Source organism: Prionailurus viverrinus, chromosome A1 (assembly GCF_022837055.1).
Source record: "Prionailurus viverrinus isolate Anna chromosome A1, UM_Priviv_1.0, whole genome shotgun sequence".
In the NCBI taxonomy this organism is placed as follows: domain Eukaryota; kingdom Metazoa; phylum Chordata; class Mammalia; order Carnivora; family Felidae; genus Prionailurus; species Prionailurus viverrinus.
Genome location: NC_062561.1, coordinates 172785872 through 172799161, shown reverse-complemented (window position 1 = coordinate 172799161; position 13290 = coordinate 172785872). Strand labels below are relative to the sequence as shown.

General features: G+C 37.9%; 1 protein-coding gene across 4 annotated transcripts in view; it reads left to right on the top strand.

Annotated features, from left to right (window-relative positions):
• EPB41L4A (erythrocyte membrane protein band 4.1 like 4A) overlaps positions 1–13290 on the top strand; it is a 261867-nt gene that overhangs the window by 105733 nt on the left and 142844 nt on the right. For all 4 annotated transcript variants that reach the window (XM_047824580.1, XM_047824657.1, XM_047824507.1 and 1 more), the window contains exon 3: positions 8132–8236. In XM_047824580.1, coding sequence (XP_047680536.1) covers positions 8132–8236 — 105 coding nt within the window. The remainder of the gene's footprint in view (positions 1–8131; positions 8237–13290) is intronic.

Below are 13290 nucleotides of genomic sequence, written 5' to 3'. Positions count from 1 at the left end.
AAGTCCTTCCTTGTCTCACTTTCTAGAAGTTTCTATCACTCCATGTTCCCATGACTTCTTCAGGGTTCTGATAGGGCAACCAACCGCTTACCCCATGGAGGTTCTTTGCATTATATTCTGGGTGTATCTTTTTTTCTGGCATTTGTTAGCATGCTTTTTCCATCTTCTGGAAATTAATCATTTGCCGACATGTAATGGGTACTCAGTAGATATTTGAAGTCCTATGTTTCTTTCATAATATCCTTGATGGTATGTACTCATTCTTTCCTAGTAATAAATCCTGCAACTGGCCTGTTCCTGGCCCAGTGTACTTCTAGTTCTTACTTTGGCTCTCATGTCCATTCTCTGTCAGTTCTCAGTTTCTTTATTCAAGAATGATTTCTTCTGAACTTGAAGACTACCAATCTGAACTGCAAAATACAACCCACAGGCAATCTCTGAAGAATCCACATGAAAAGTGCAATTATCCCTAAGAGCAGGAGGCATAAATAATGGAATACAAATTGAAACAGAGTGACAGGGGACAGTGGACAGGGTGATTGGAAGGACTCAGGGCAGGACTGGCAGAAATGTGAGCTGGTGATGCATACCCCCTACCCTAGTAGCTAATTGACTGCTAGCATGCACGCTTTTTGAGTCTTGTCATATTACAGTATGAGAGATGAGAAGTTAAGAGGTTTTCATGTATGTGTGTGCTTGAGGTAGTAACAGAAATATAATATCTTTGAGGTTCATCTGCCTCTGCTGCATGTTCACGTGTAGACATACAATATACAGAAATCTGTAGAGGGAATCATGGGATAACGTGTTTGTTCTTAGGTCAGCTCTGGATTCATTGTGTAACACTGCCTATTTTCCTTGTGGTTTCTCTGTAGAGGATGACAAAGAGCTAAAGGATGATATTTGTAAAGAATTGTAAGCACCAGATTCTATAAATACAAAACTGTTACAGTTCTGGTATTTTTGGAGTGATAGTTTTGGAAAATGGTGATTCCTTCTCTGCATGAAACTTGTGCTATTTCCATATACTTTCCGAATTGCTAAGCAGGTTTTCCAAGCATGCTTTTGTGTATATTCTTCATTAGCAGACTATTATTTATGCTTTAATAATAGATCATGTGTATGAAAAAGCTAACATTTCTCATGGAATGTTAGTTTCCATACAGGCATAAAGACAGCCTTGGTTTATATATATTTATGTATATGTACATGTACATGTATTTTCTCTAAAAACTCTGCCCCATTTCCGTGCTGTGATCTCAAGCATAATTTGTTCCTCTTCTGTTCATGAAGCCCTTCTTCACCTGCTTGGGATTGAGGATATAGGGGGAGTTGTGTGCTTCTGCTTGCTCTAGTGACTCTGTCCATGTCCAGAGAGAAGAAAGGATCCAGAGGAGAGATTAGATCAAGATGGAACACTAGGTTTGTATGTCACTTTCCAGAAATATTTTGAAGAGGACAGATAATGTGCGCATTTTCCACATCAGCCTGGAAAATAAAGAAGGCGGATCTCAGTCAGCCAGAAATTAACAAAACAACAAAACAAAACAAAATTCCCGAAGCAAAAGGCAATGTGAAACAACTGTAGATGAAAACTGGAGCCCAGAACATGGCAGGAGGACTATGGGAGGGAGATGATAATGGAAGAAAGGTTGCTCCATGCTTAGTAATTGTGGCTGTATTGGGATTAGGAGAAGAGGCAAGCAACCATGAGAGTGATGCCACAGAGGAGGTGAGATAACCAGTGTCTTTGCAGTGATTTCCTTTCCTGGTCACTTAGAGTTAACTACTACTGTTGGCAACCAGGAAACCTGCCTGTTATGCTTCTGTTCCTACGATAAACTGTTGGTGTTCACGATATTTTTAGATACCATTCGACCCAATTTTCTGTACTCTGAGGATTTTTATTGAGGGCCCTGACATGGCTCTTAGGTCCAAATGTACATAATCAGTGTTCCCATGGGGCAAGGGAAGGGAAGCTGGTGGATTGCCTGGCTGCTCCTATTTAGTACTTCAAGAATGCTGGGAAACCTGGCATGGGAATCAATCACCACTGCTCCTCATCCCATTTGATTTCACTTCCGGATGCCTCTGCTATGGGACACCCTACCACTGGGAGCCATTGCCATGAATGAATTTTCAATTCTTTGTCTGTCTTTGCGTTACTTGCTCAGAAGTCAGAGTGCTTGGCTGAAACCAGGTCACGTGCTGTGGCTCAGCTGCCAGGAGTTGTGGTACGGAGTCTATTTCCTGCCTCTACCAAGACTCACATAGTGCAGGAGTCTTTTCAAATAGGGAGGGGGTTTGGTATTATATACCTAGAACAAAAGAACTATACTGGGAAATTATTTATTAAGAATATTTGACATTAGAACTTATTTTAATGTAACTCCTAGATGATTACATGATTTTTGTCCTTTCAGATTTCCATAAATGAGGTGATAAAATTATCACTCATTTTTAATTAAAAATCAAGACAAAATAAAACAAAAAAACCCCAAAAAGACCAGAAATCAGGAATAAAAGGAACCTTCTATTTGATAAAGGGTATCTACAAGGGCTATGTAGCATCAGTATACTTAGTAATGAAAGTTTAGAAGCAATTACATTTAAGTCAGGAAGAAGATTGGGATTATTGTTCTCACAACTATCAGTTATCCTTCTATTGAGGCCCCAGCTAATGCAGTAAGAAAAAGAAAGAAGTATGGAGGAGGAATTTTGAAAAGAAGGAACTAGAACACTTACTATTTGTAGTAAATGTTACCTAAAAAGATTCCACAAATTCTTTTCACTGATACATGTTTAGCAAGATGGCTGTGAAATAGACCAATGAAGAAGAATTATTTGCTTGGCTATTGATTATATATTAGAAATCAGAAAGTATAATGTAACAACAATAAAACTAAAAAATAGATAAGAATACGCCCATATTAGTTCCATTGCTGCATAACAAATTTCTAAAAGTTAGTAGCTTAAGTATACGCCATTTATTATCTCATGATTTTGTAGGTCATAAATCCAGGATAGCATGGCTGGGTTCTGTGCTTGATCTCAGAAGGCTAAAATCAAGGTGTTGGTTGCCTGGGCACTAGTATGAAGGCTCTGGGGCAGAATCTGCTTCCAAACTCAGGTTATTAGCTAAAGCCAGTTCTTGTGGCTGTAATACTCAGGTTCCCATTTTATTACTTGGGGCCTACTCTAAGCAGCTTGAGGCTGCTAGCATTTCTGTCTTAGGTGCTCCCTCTATCTTTCAATTGGCAAGGACCTGTGGAGTTTTTCTTCTGCTTTGAAAAATCTTTGAATTCCCTTATGCCTTAGTCTTTTGCTGGAGAAAGTGCTTTGCTTGTTAGAGTCCATGTGGTTAGGTCAGATCCCCTCTAATGATCTCTTGATATTAAGGCCAACTGTGACCTATAACATAACACAGTTATAGTAATGACAGTTTATTTTACCAGATCCAGGGATTAGAACAGGATTTATTTTTAGGGGGAGAGGGGCACTTTATAAACTCTGTTTGCCACAGTGCCTGAGTAGAATTTTATAATACCAACATGAAAAAAAGTATAAAACTTCCTTGAATGACATAAAATAAAACCATATAGGTTTCACTGTTTTTCATTCCCCAAGTCATCTAGTCTGTCAATTCAATTTAATTCCATGCAAAACCCCCTACAGAATTGCTTATTAAATTAGCAAGCTGAACATCATCCTTAATGGGGAACAACTGAGAGCTTTTCTCCTAAGGTCAGGAACAAGACAAGGATGTCTACTCACACCTTTTTATTCAACATAGTACTGGAAGTCCTAGCCACAGCAATCAGACAACAAAAAGAAATCCAAATCGGTAAGGAAGAAGTGAAAGTTTCACTATCGGCAGATGATGTGATACTATATATAGAAAACCCTAAAGAGTCCACCAAAAAAACCTGCTAGAACTGATAAATGAATTTAGTAAAGCCATAGGACATAAAATCAGTGTACAGAAATATGTTGCATTTCTGTGCACTAATAATGAAGCAGCAGAAAGAGAAATTAAGAAAAAAAATTTAATTGCACCCAAAATAAGATATCTAGGAATAAACCTAACTAAAGAGGTAAAAGACCTATAGTCTGAAAACTATAAAACACTGGTGAAAGAAGTTGAAGGTGACACAAGGAAATGGAAAGACATTCCACGCTCATGGATTGGAAGAACAAATACTGTTAACATGTCCATACTACCCAAAGCAGTCTACACATTTAATTCAATCCCTATCAAAATACCAACAGCATTTTTTACAGAACTAGAACAAAGAATCCTAAAATTTGTATGGAACCACAAAAGACCCTGAATAGTCAAAGCAATCTTGAAAAAGCAAAGCAAGGCAAAGCTCGAGGCATCACAATTCTGGACCTCAAGTTATATTACAAAGCTATAGTAATCTAAACAGTATGGTACTGGCACAAAAATAGACACATAGATCAGTGGAACAGAATAGAAATTCCAGAAATCGACCCATAATTATATGGCCAGTTAATCTTCAGTAAAGCAGGAAAGAATATGCAATGAGCAAAAGACAGTCTCTTCAGCAAATGGTGTTGGGAAAATTAGAAACGTGCAAATGAATGAAACTGGACCACTTTCTTAAACCATGCATAAAAGTAAACTCAAAATTGATGAAAGACCTAAATGTGAGACCAAAAACTATCAAAATCTTAGAGGAGAGCACAGGTAGTAACCTCTCTGACAACCACTGTAGCAGCTTCTTTCTAGGTACATCTTCTCAGGCAAGGGAAACAAAAGCAAAAATAATCTATTGGGACTTCATCAAAATAAAAAGCTTCTGCACAGTGAAGGAAACAGTCAACAAAACTAAAAGGCAACCTATGGAATGGGAGAAGGTATTTGCAAATGAAATATCTGATAAAGGGTTAGTATCCAAAATATATAAAGAACTTACACAACTCCAGCAAAGCAATTCAGTTAAAAAATAGGTAGAATACATGAACAGACATTTCTCTGAAGAATACATATAGATGGCCAACAGACACATCAGGGGAATATAAATCAAACCTACAATCAGATACCACCTCACACCTGTCAGAATGGCTAAAATAAAATACATAAGAAACAACAGGTATTGGTGAGGGTATGGAGGAAGGGGAACTCCCTTGCACTATTGGTAAAGATGCAAACTGGCGCAGCCACTGTGGAAAACAGTATAGAGTTTCCTCAAAAAGTTAAAAATAGAACTACTCTATGATGCAGCAATCACACTGCTGGATATTTACCCAAAGAATACAAAAACACTAATTCAGAGGGATACATGCACCCCTCTGTTTATAACATCATTATTTACAACAGCCAAACTATGGAAACAGCCCAAGTGTCCATCAATTGATGAATGGATAAGGAACACACACACACACACACAACACACACACACACACACACACACACACTGCAATATTACTCAACCACAAAAAGAATGTAATTTTGCCATTTGTAACAACATGGATGGAGCTAGATAGTATTATGCTAAGTGAAATAAGAGAAAGACAAATACTATATGATTTTACTCATGTGTGGAATCTAAGAAACAAACCAGCAAAGGAAGAAAATAAGAAAATCAAGAAATAGACTCAATCAGGAGCACCTGGGTGGCTAATCAATCAAGTGTTTGACTCTTGATTTTAGCTCAGGTCATGATCTCACAGTTCTGTGGGATCAAGCCCTGTGTTGGGCTCTCTGCAGATGGTGCAGAGCCTACTTGGAATTCTCTCTCTCCCTCTCTGCCCCTCCTCTGCTCACTTTTGTGCATGCTCTCTCTCTCTCTCTCAAAATAAACATTAAAAAAAAAAGAAACAGACTCAATTATAGAGAACTGAGGGTTATCAGAGGGGAGGTGGGGGTGGGTGGGTGGGTGAAATAGGTGATGGGGATTAAGGAGTGCACTGCTCATGATGAGCATCAGGTGATATGGAACTGTTGGATTACTATATTGTATACTTGAAAGGAGTTTAACACTGTATGTTAACTACTGGAATTAAAATAAAAACTTAAAAAATAATTAGCAATCTGGTTCTAAACTTCCTCCAGTAGAGAAAAATGTATAAGAATTTGCAAAGACAGTTTGGAAAAGAATGATGGATACCAATACATTACATTAAAATTGAAGTCATTAAAATCATTGAGGACTGGTTAAGGAATAATCCATGGGATAGAATAAGGGCTACTTTAGTAGATGATGAAGTTTTTATCATATCAAAAAAGTAATCATGACCTATTCAGTAAACAGTGGTGCTGTTGTCTATCCATTTGGAAACAAAATTAGGCCCTTATCCCAAGCACAAAAATAATTTCCAGACAGAATGAAGAACTAAATATACAAAGTAAGGAGAATTTGCTCATATACCTCGGGTTAGAGCATGCCTAACCCAAATGCTAGAAAATGCAATTGGTTAGTAAGCAGATGATGGAACACTTACTTTTGTAAGTATATGGAAAATGCAAATTAGAACAGTTACCCTCTCCCCTGTTTTGCTCAATCAGATGGGGAAAATTTTGCTCAGCCAAATGTTGGCAAAGGGGAAACATACTTCCATTGAAGAAGTTGTAATGGTCTTTCTGGCAGTGTCCATTGTAATGTTAAATATGTGTATCCTTAGAAAGAGTAATTTTGCTTCCAGATTTGTACCCTAGCTAAACACCTAAGTACACGAGCACAAAGAAGCATTTACTGGATGTGGCATTGTTACTATTGGAGAACATGTCCCAAACCAAAGATCCATCATGGAAGTGCTTTTGTTTATAAATCATCCAATGGATTTTGAAAAAGACACCAATTAAGTTTAATGAAGGTAATTTAGAGGAAAACAAAAATACCTATGGGTTTTGTAACAAGAGCTCTTTTCTCCCAGTGGGTACTTTTATCACCTCTTATCATCCATTTTATAATACATTTAAGCAAAACATTTCCCTTACATTACAGATTCATTTTCTAAGAGCAGTGCAGTTTTGAGTACCCTCCATATATGAGCAAGCACAGAATGGTAATTCTCTGGGGAAAAATTCAACTGAACAAAGCCTTACTTCCTTAACACAATGTGTCACTTCTTGGGGATTTCTCTTAACTACCCTGTTGTACCTGCCAATGAGGGGCAAAAGAAAGGAAAGTCTGTATCTGTACAGAGAGCACTGAAATGGATTATTTTCAAGATTAATGTCATATGTGGAGTGGTGCTTGCTGATTAAATGTTTACCTTATATGTGTGATAATTGGTATTTAATATTTTAGATCTTAATATATTAGATCTTACAAAGCAGCCAGGGGAAATGTTCTCTTTACGTCTGTGCTCATATGAAAGAGATAAAGTAAAATTTCTTCACAAGGGCTTTTCAGAACATTAACTTTGGCAGCTTTAATCTATGGGTTTAGCAGTTGAGGATTGAAAATATAAAGCTTTGGCTATTGTCATTTTAATTCTGTGTATCTTCTGTGTTAGTTGTGAGAATGATGCTGGAGGTGAAAATTGCTTTTTAAAGTGAAAGAACTGTGGGATTTTAACCAAAGTGAGTGGTGTCTGATAAATTCATTAGATGCTTTTCATATAAAAGATTATCTTTATTAAGAGAAGAATTTTGTCCTGAAGATAATTTACAGTCCCTTAAGAAAAGAAGCTTATATTAATTAAAAACCCACTACAATTTAAAAATCGTTTTACAAAGCAATTTCTTGAATACATTTTACTTGAAACCCTATTTTTCTTTGTAATTGAGGCAAACCTTAAAGAGGGAGCTGTGGGCCACTAAAATCACTTACACTGTGGGCAAAGCTAATAGAAGATGAGAGCTGTGCCCATGTCCCACTGAGAAAGAGAAGACACCTTGTTAAAAAAGTAAAACTGTATGGGGTGCCTGGGTGGCGCAGTCGGTTGAGCGTCCGACTTCAGCCAGGTCACGATCTCGCGGTCCGTGAGTTGAGCCCCGCGTCAGGCTCTGGGCTGATGGCTCGGAGCCTGGAGCCTGTTTCCGATTCTGTGTCTCCCTCTCTCTGTGCCCCTACCCCGTTCATGCTCTGTCTCTCTCTGTCCCAAAAATAAATAAAAACGTTAAAAAAAATTTTTTTTAAACTGTGAATTATTTTTGCAGAAGTCAACGAAAGGTTCTGTTGTCCTTGACCACGTATTCCGACACATAAACCTTGTGGAGATAGATTATTTTGGGCTGCGTTACTGTGACAGAAGCCATCAGACAGTGAGTACAATGACTTCATATTAAATTTTTCTGGTTATAAATTTCACTCTCTCTCTGGCTTTTCCTGATGTGGTTTTAGGTAGGCAGTTTCTTTGTAACTGAAAATGATGTTGAAAACCTTTAACATGTTTTCCCTTGCTAATGTTTTTTTTTGCATTTTGTTTTCTCTTCTGCCAGAAGTTTGTAGAGTTGCAGGATTCACAACTTCTTTGTGTGTGTTTCTGTTTGCAGTAGACTTTCCTGGTTTACATTTTTAGAACCATATCCTAGAGAGTACTTTTCATTTATGCTGTTAGGAGAACTGAATAAGCCATGTAATAAATATGTTAGGAGGCAAGTGGCTAGTCTTGTTTTTTTTTCTTTTTTGTGGCTAGTCTTTTGAGGCCACAGATATTTACTTACTGCCTTTTACGAAAGTTAATGGTTAAAGAGAGAAAAAATGCAGTATTAAAAAGGTACTTACCTAAGTTTTAGAAGTTGGATGAGTAATTATAAAATAAATAAGTAGGGGCTTTCATTCATGAGCTTGATGGAGTAAGTAATAAAGGCAGCCAAGTTTTTGGTGTCTGATGTTAATCATTCACGAAGGTTTAACTTATAACATCTTTCTGGCTGGTTGGATAGTAGAATTACTAAGAAACTCACTACATTGGTTAGTATAGATTCTATATGGTTATAAGGCTGAAAAGCGATTTCTTGGATGATAAATGAGGAAAGACTTTGGAGGTGGTGGTTTGGGGTATGAAAGGATATTCATTAGTGAGTTCCGTTTTAGTCTGAGGAATATCTTAACCTCAGACACAGTCTTCTTGTGCAAAATGCTTACCTTACCTTAAAAATCCTGTTTGGCTTTTATTTTCATGCTATTCAACTCCTGTTGGAATAAAGATTTCCTCTTCTTCCTTCCTCATTTCTCGCAGCCTCCGGTGGATCATCTGGGGTCTGTTCAGTGAGGCACATGATTGTCTGAGTGGGTTTTTTTCTGTCCTGGTCACAGGAATGTGCTAGGATGAGAAGAGACAGGCAAATGGAATGCTATTCATGGTGGTAACTTGTGATTTTTCCTGAGCTAGTTTCATAATCTGTTTTGTTTCACAGGAGGATTTTACAAAGCAGGAATAAAAAATTGGGTGTGTTGGTTAGCTTTCCATAGAGAGGAATAGCTTTCTAAAGGCAAGCGGTCATTAAGGCACACTTCAAAGAAAGGGAAATGGACATCTTCAGGAGTTGCCTGAATTCTATCCTGTATAGGACATAAGTCAATACTGCAGAACTGTAAATCCATATTGAAAGATTAAATTGAAGGCTATCGAAGCTATCTTGCATCACATTCATATTTTTGAAAGAACATTTTTCCTAGCAGAGAACACCACTGGTTCCTGATCTTATCTGGTATGTCAGACCATGCCTGGAAAGATTGACTGTCATGCTAAAATTATATAGACTTTATCTCCCTCCTTTTTTTTAAACTTTGCAAAGGAAAAAAACATATGAAAAAAGCGAGAGATTTTCAAACAATGGCCTGTATCATTGCAAAAAGAATTAGCAGTTGATACTGATAAATAGTCAAAGTTTTCTAGGGTTTATATTAAGATCAACATTTTTTTTCTCCTACCTTTATTCCTAAGGGTTGGCATTTGTGATAGGGTTTGCGTTGCAGGTTTTAGAAGAAAATAAATTACAGTTAGAATGAGAAAGCTTTTTTTTTTTTTTTTTTTTTCTGAAATTTATTGACAAATTGGTTTCCATACAACACCCAGTGCTCATCCCAAAAGGTGCCCTCCTCAATACCCATCACCCACCCTCTCCTCCCTCCCACCCCCCATCAACCCTCAGTTTGTTCTCAGTTTTTAACAGTCTCTTATGCTTTGGCTCTCTCCCATTCTAACCTCTTTTTTTTTTTTTTTTTTTCCTTCCCCTCCCCCATGGGTTCCTGTTAAGTTTCTCAGGATCCACATAAGAGTGAGACCATATGGTATCTGTCTTTCTCTGTATGGCTTATTTCACTTAGCATCACACTCTCCAGTTCCATCCACGTTGCTACAAAAGGCCATATTTCATTTTTTCTCATTGCCATGTAATATTCCATTGTGTATATAAACCACAATTTCTTTATCCATTCATCAGTTGATGGACATTTAGGCTCTTTCCATAATTTGGCTATTGTTGAGAGTGCTGCTATGAACATTGGGGTACAAGTGGCCCTATGCATCAGTACTCCTGTATCCCTTGGATAAATTCCTAGCAGTGCTATTGCTGGGTCATAGGGTAGGTCTATTTTTAATTTTCTGAGGAACCTCCACATTGCTTTCCAGAGCGGCTGCACCAATTTGCATTCCCACCAACAGTGCAAGAGGGTTCCCGTTTCTCCACATCCTCTCCAGCATCTATAGTCTCCTGATTTGTTCATTTTGGCCACTCTGACTGGCGTGAGGTGATACCTGAGTGTGGTTTTGATTTGTATTTCCCTGATAAGGAGCGACGCTGAACATCTTTTCATGTGTCTGTTGGCCATCCGGATGTCTTCTTTAGAGAAGTGTCTATTCATGTTTTCTGCCCATTTCTTCACTGGGTTATTTGTTTTTCGGGTGTGGAGTTTGGTGAGCTCTTTATAGATTTTGGATACTAGCCCTTTGTCCGATATGTCATTTGCAAATATCTTTTCCCATTCCGTTGGTTGCCTTTTAGTTTTGTTGGTTGTTTCCTTTGCTGTGCAGAAGCTTTTTATCTTCATAAGGTCCCAGTAATTCACTTTTGCTTTTAATTCCCTTGCCTTTGGGGATGTGTCGAGTAAGAGATTGCTACGGCTGAGGTCAGAGAGGTCTTTTCCTGCTTTCTCCTCTAAGGTTTTGATGGTTTCCTGTCTCACATTTAGGTCCTTTATCCATTTTGAGTTTATTTTTGTGAATGGTGTGAGAAAGTGGTCTAGTTTCAACCTTCTGCATGTTGCTGTCCAGTTCTCCCAGCACCATTTGTTAAAGAGGCTGTCTTTTTTCCATTGGATGTTCTTTCCTGCTTTGTCAAAGATGAGTTGGCCATACGTTTGTGGGTCTAGTTCTGGGGTTTCTATTCTATTCCATTGGTCTATGTGTCTGTTTTGGTGCCAATACCATGCTGTCTTGATGATGACAGCTTTGTAGTAGAGGCTAAAGTCTGGGATTGTGATGCCTCCTGCTTTGGTCTTCTTCTTCAAAATTCCTTTGGCTATTCGGGGCCTTTTGTGGTTCCATATGAATTTTAGGATTGCTTGTTCTAGTTTCGAGAAGAATGCTGGTGCAATTTTGATTGGGATTGCATTGAATGTGTAGATAGCTTTGGGTAGTATTGACATTTTGACAATATTTATTTTTCCAATCCATGAGCAGGGAATGTCTTTCCATTTCTTTAAATCTTCTTCAATTTCCTTCAGAAGCTTTCTATAGTTTTCAGCATACAGATCCTTTACATCTTTGGTTAGATTTATTCCTAGGTATTTTATGCTTCTTGGTGCAATTGTGAATGGGATCAGTTTCTTTATTTGTCTTTCTGTTGCTTCATTGTTAGTGTATAAGAATGCAACTGATTTCTGTACATTGATTTTGTAGCCTGCAACTTTGCTGAATTCCTGTATCAGTTCTAGCAGACTTTTGGTGGAGTCTATCGGATTTTCCATGTATAATATCATGTCATCTGCAAAAAGCGAAAGCTTGACTTCATCTTTGCCAATTTTGATGCCTTTGATTTCCTTTTGTTGTCTGATTGCTGATGCTAGAACTTCCAGCACTATGTTAAACAGCAGCGGTGAGAGTGGGCATCCTTGTCGTGTTCCTGATCTCAGGGAAAAAGCTTTCAGTTTTTCCCCGTTGAGGATGATGTTAGCTGTGGGCTTTTCATAAATGGCTTTTATGATCTTTAAGTATGTTCCTTCTATCCCGACTTTCTCAAGGGTTTTTACTAAGAAAGGGTGCTGGATTTTGTCGAAGGCCTTTTCTGCATCGATTGACAGGATCATATGGTTCTTCTCTCTTTTTTTGTTAATGTGATGTATCACGTTGATTGATTTGCGAATGTTGAACCAGCCCTGCATCCCAGGAATGAATCCCACTTGATCATGGTGAATAATTCTTTTTATATGCCGTTGAATTCGATTTGCTAGTACCTTATTGAGAATTTTTGCATCCATATTCATCAGGGATATTGGCCTGTAGTTCTCTTTTTTTACTGGGTCTCTGTCTGGTTTAGGAATCAAAGTAATACTGGCTTCATAGAATGAGTCTGGAAGTTTTCCTTCCCTTTCTATTTCTTGGAATAGCTTGAGAAGGATAGGTATTATCTCTGCTTTAAACGTCTGGTAGAACTCCCCTGGGAAGCCATCTGGTCCTGGACTCTTATTTGTTGGGAGATTTTTGATAACCGATTCAATTTCTTCGCTGGTTATGGGTCTGTTCAAGCTTTCTATTTCCTCCTGATTGAGTTTTGGAAGCGTGTGGGTGTTCAGGAATTCGTCCATTTCTTCCAGGTTGTCCAATTTGTTGGCATATAAGTTTTCATAGTATTCCCTGATAATTGTTTGTATCTCTGAGGGATTGGTTGTAATAATTCCATTTTCATTCATGATTTTATCTATTTGGGTCATCTCCCTTTTCTTTTTGAGAAGCCTGGCTAGAGGTTTGTCAATTTTGTTTATTTTTTCAAAAAACCAACTCTTGGTTTCGTTGATCTGCTCTACAGTTTTTTTAGTTTCTATATTGTTTATTTCTGCTCTGATCTTTATTATTTCTCTTCTTCTGCTGGGCTTAGGCTGCCTTTGCTGTTCTGCTTCTAGTTCCTTTAGGTGTGCTGTTAGATTTTGTATTTGGGATTTTTCTTGTTTCTTGAGATAGGCCTGGATTGCAATGTATTTTCCTCTCAGGACTGCCTTTGCTGCGTCCCAAAGCGTTTGGATTGTTGTATTTTCATTTTCGTTTGTTTCCATATATTTTTTAATTTCTTCTCTAATTGCCTGGTTGACCCACTCATTCGTTAGTAGGGTGTTCTTTAACCTCCATGCTTTTGGAGGTTTTCCAGACTTTTTC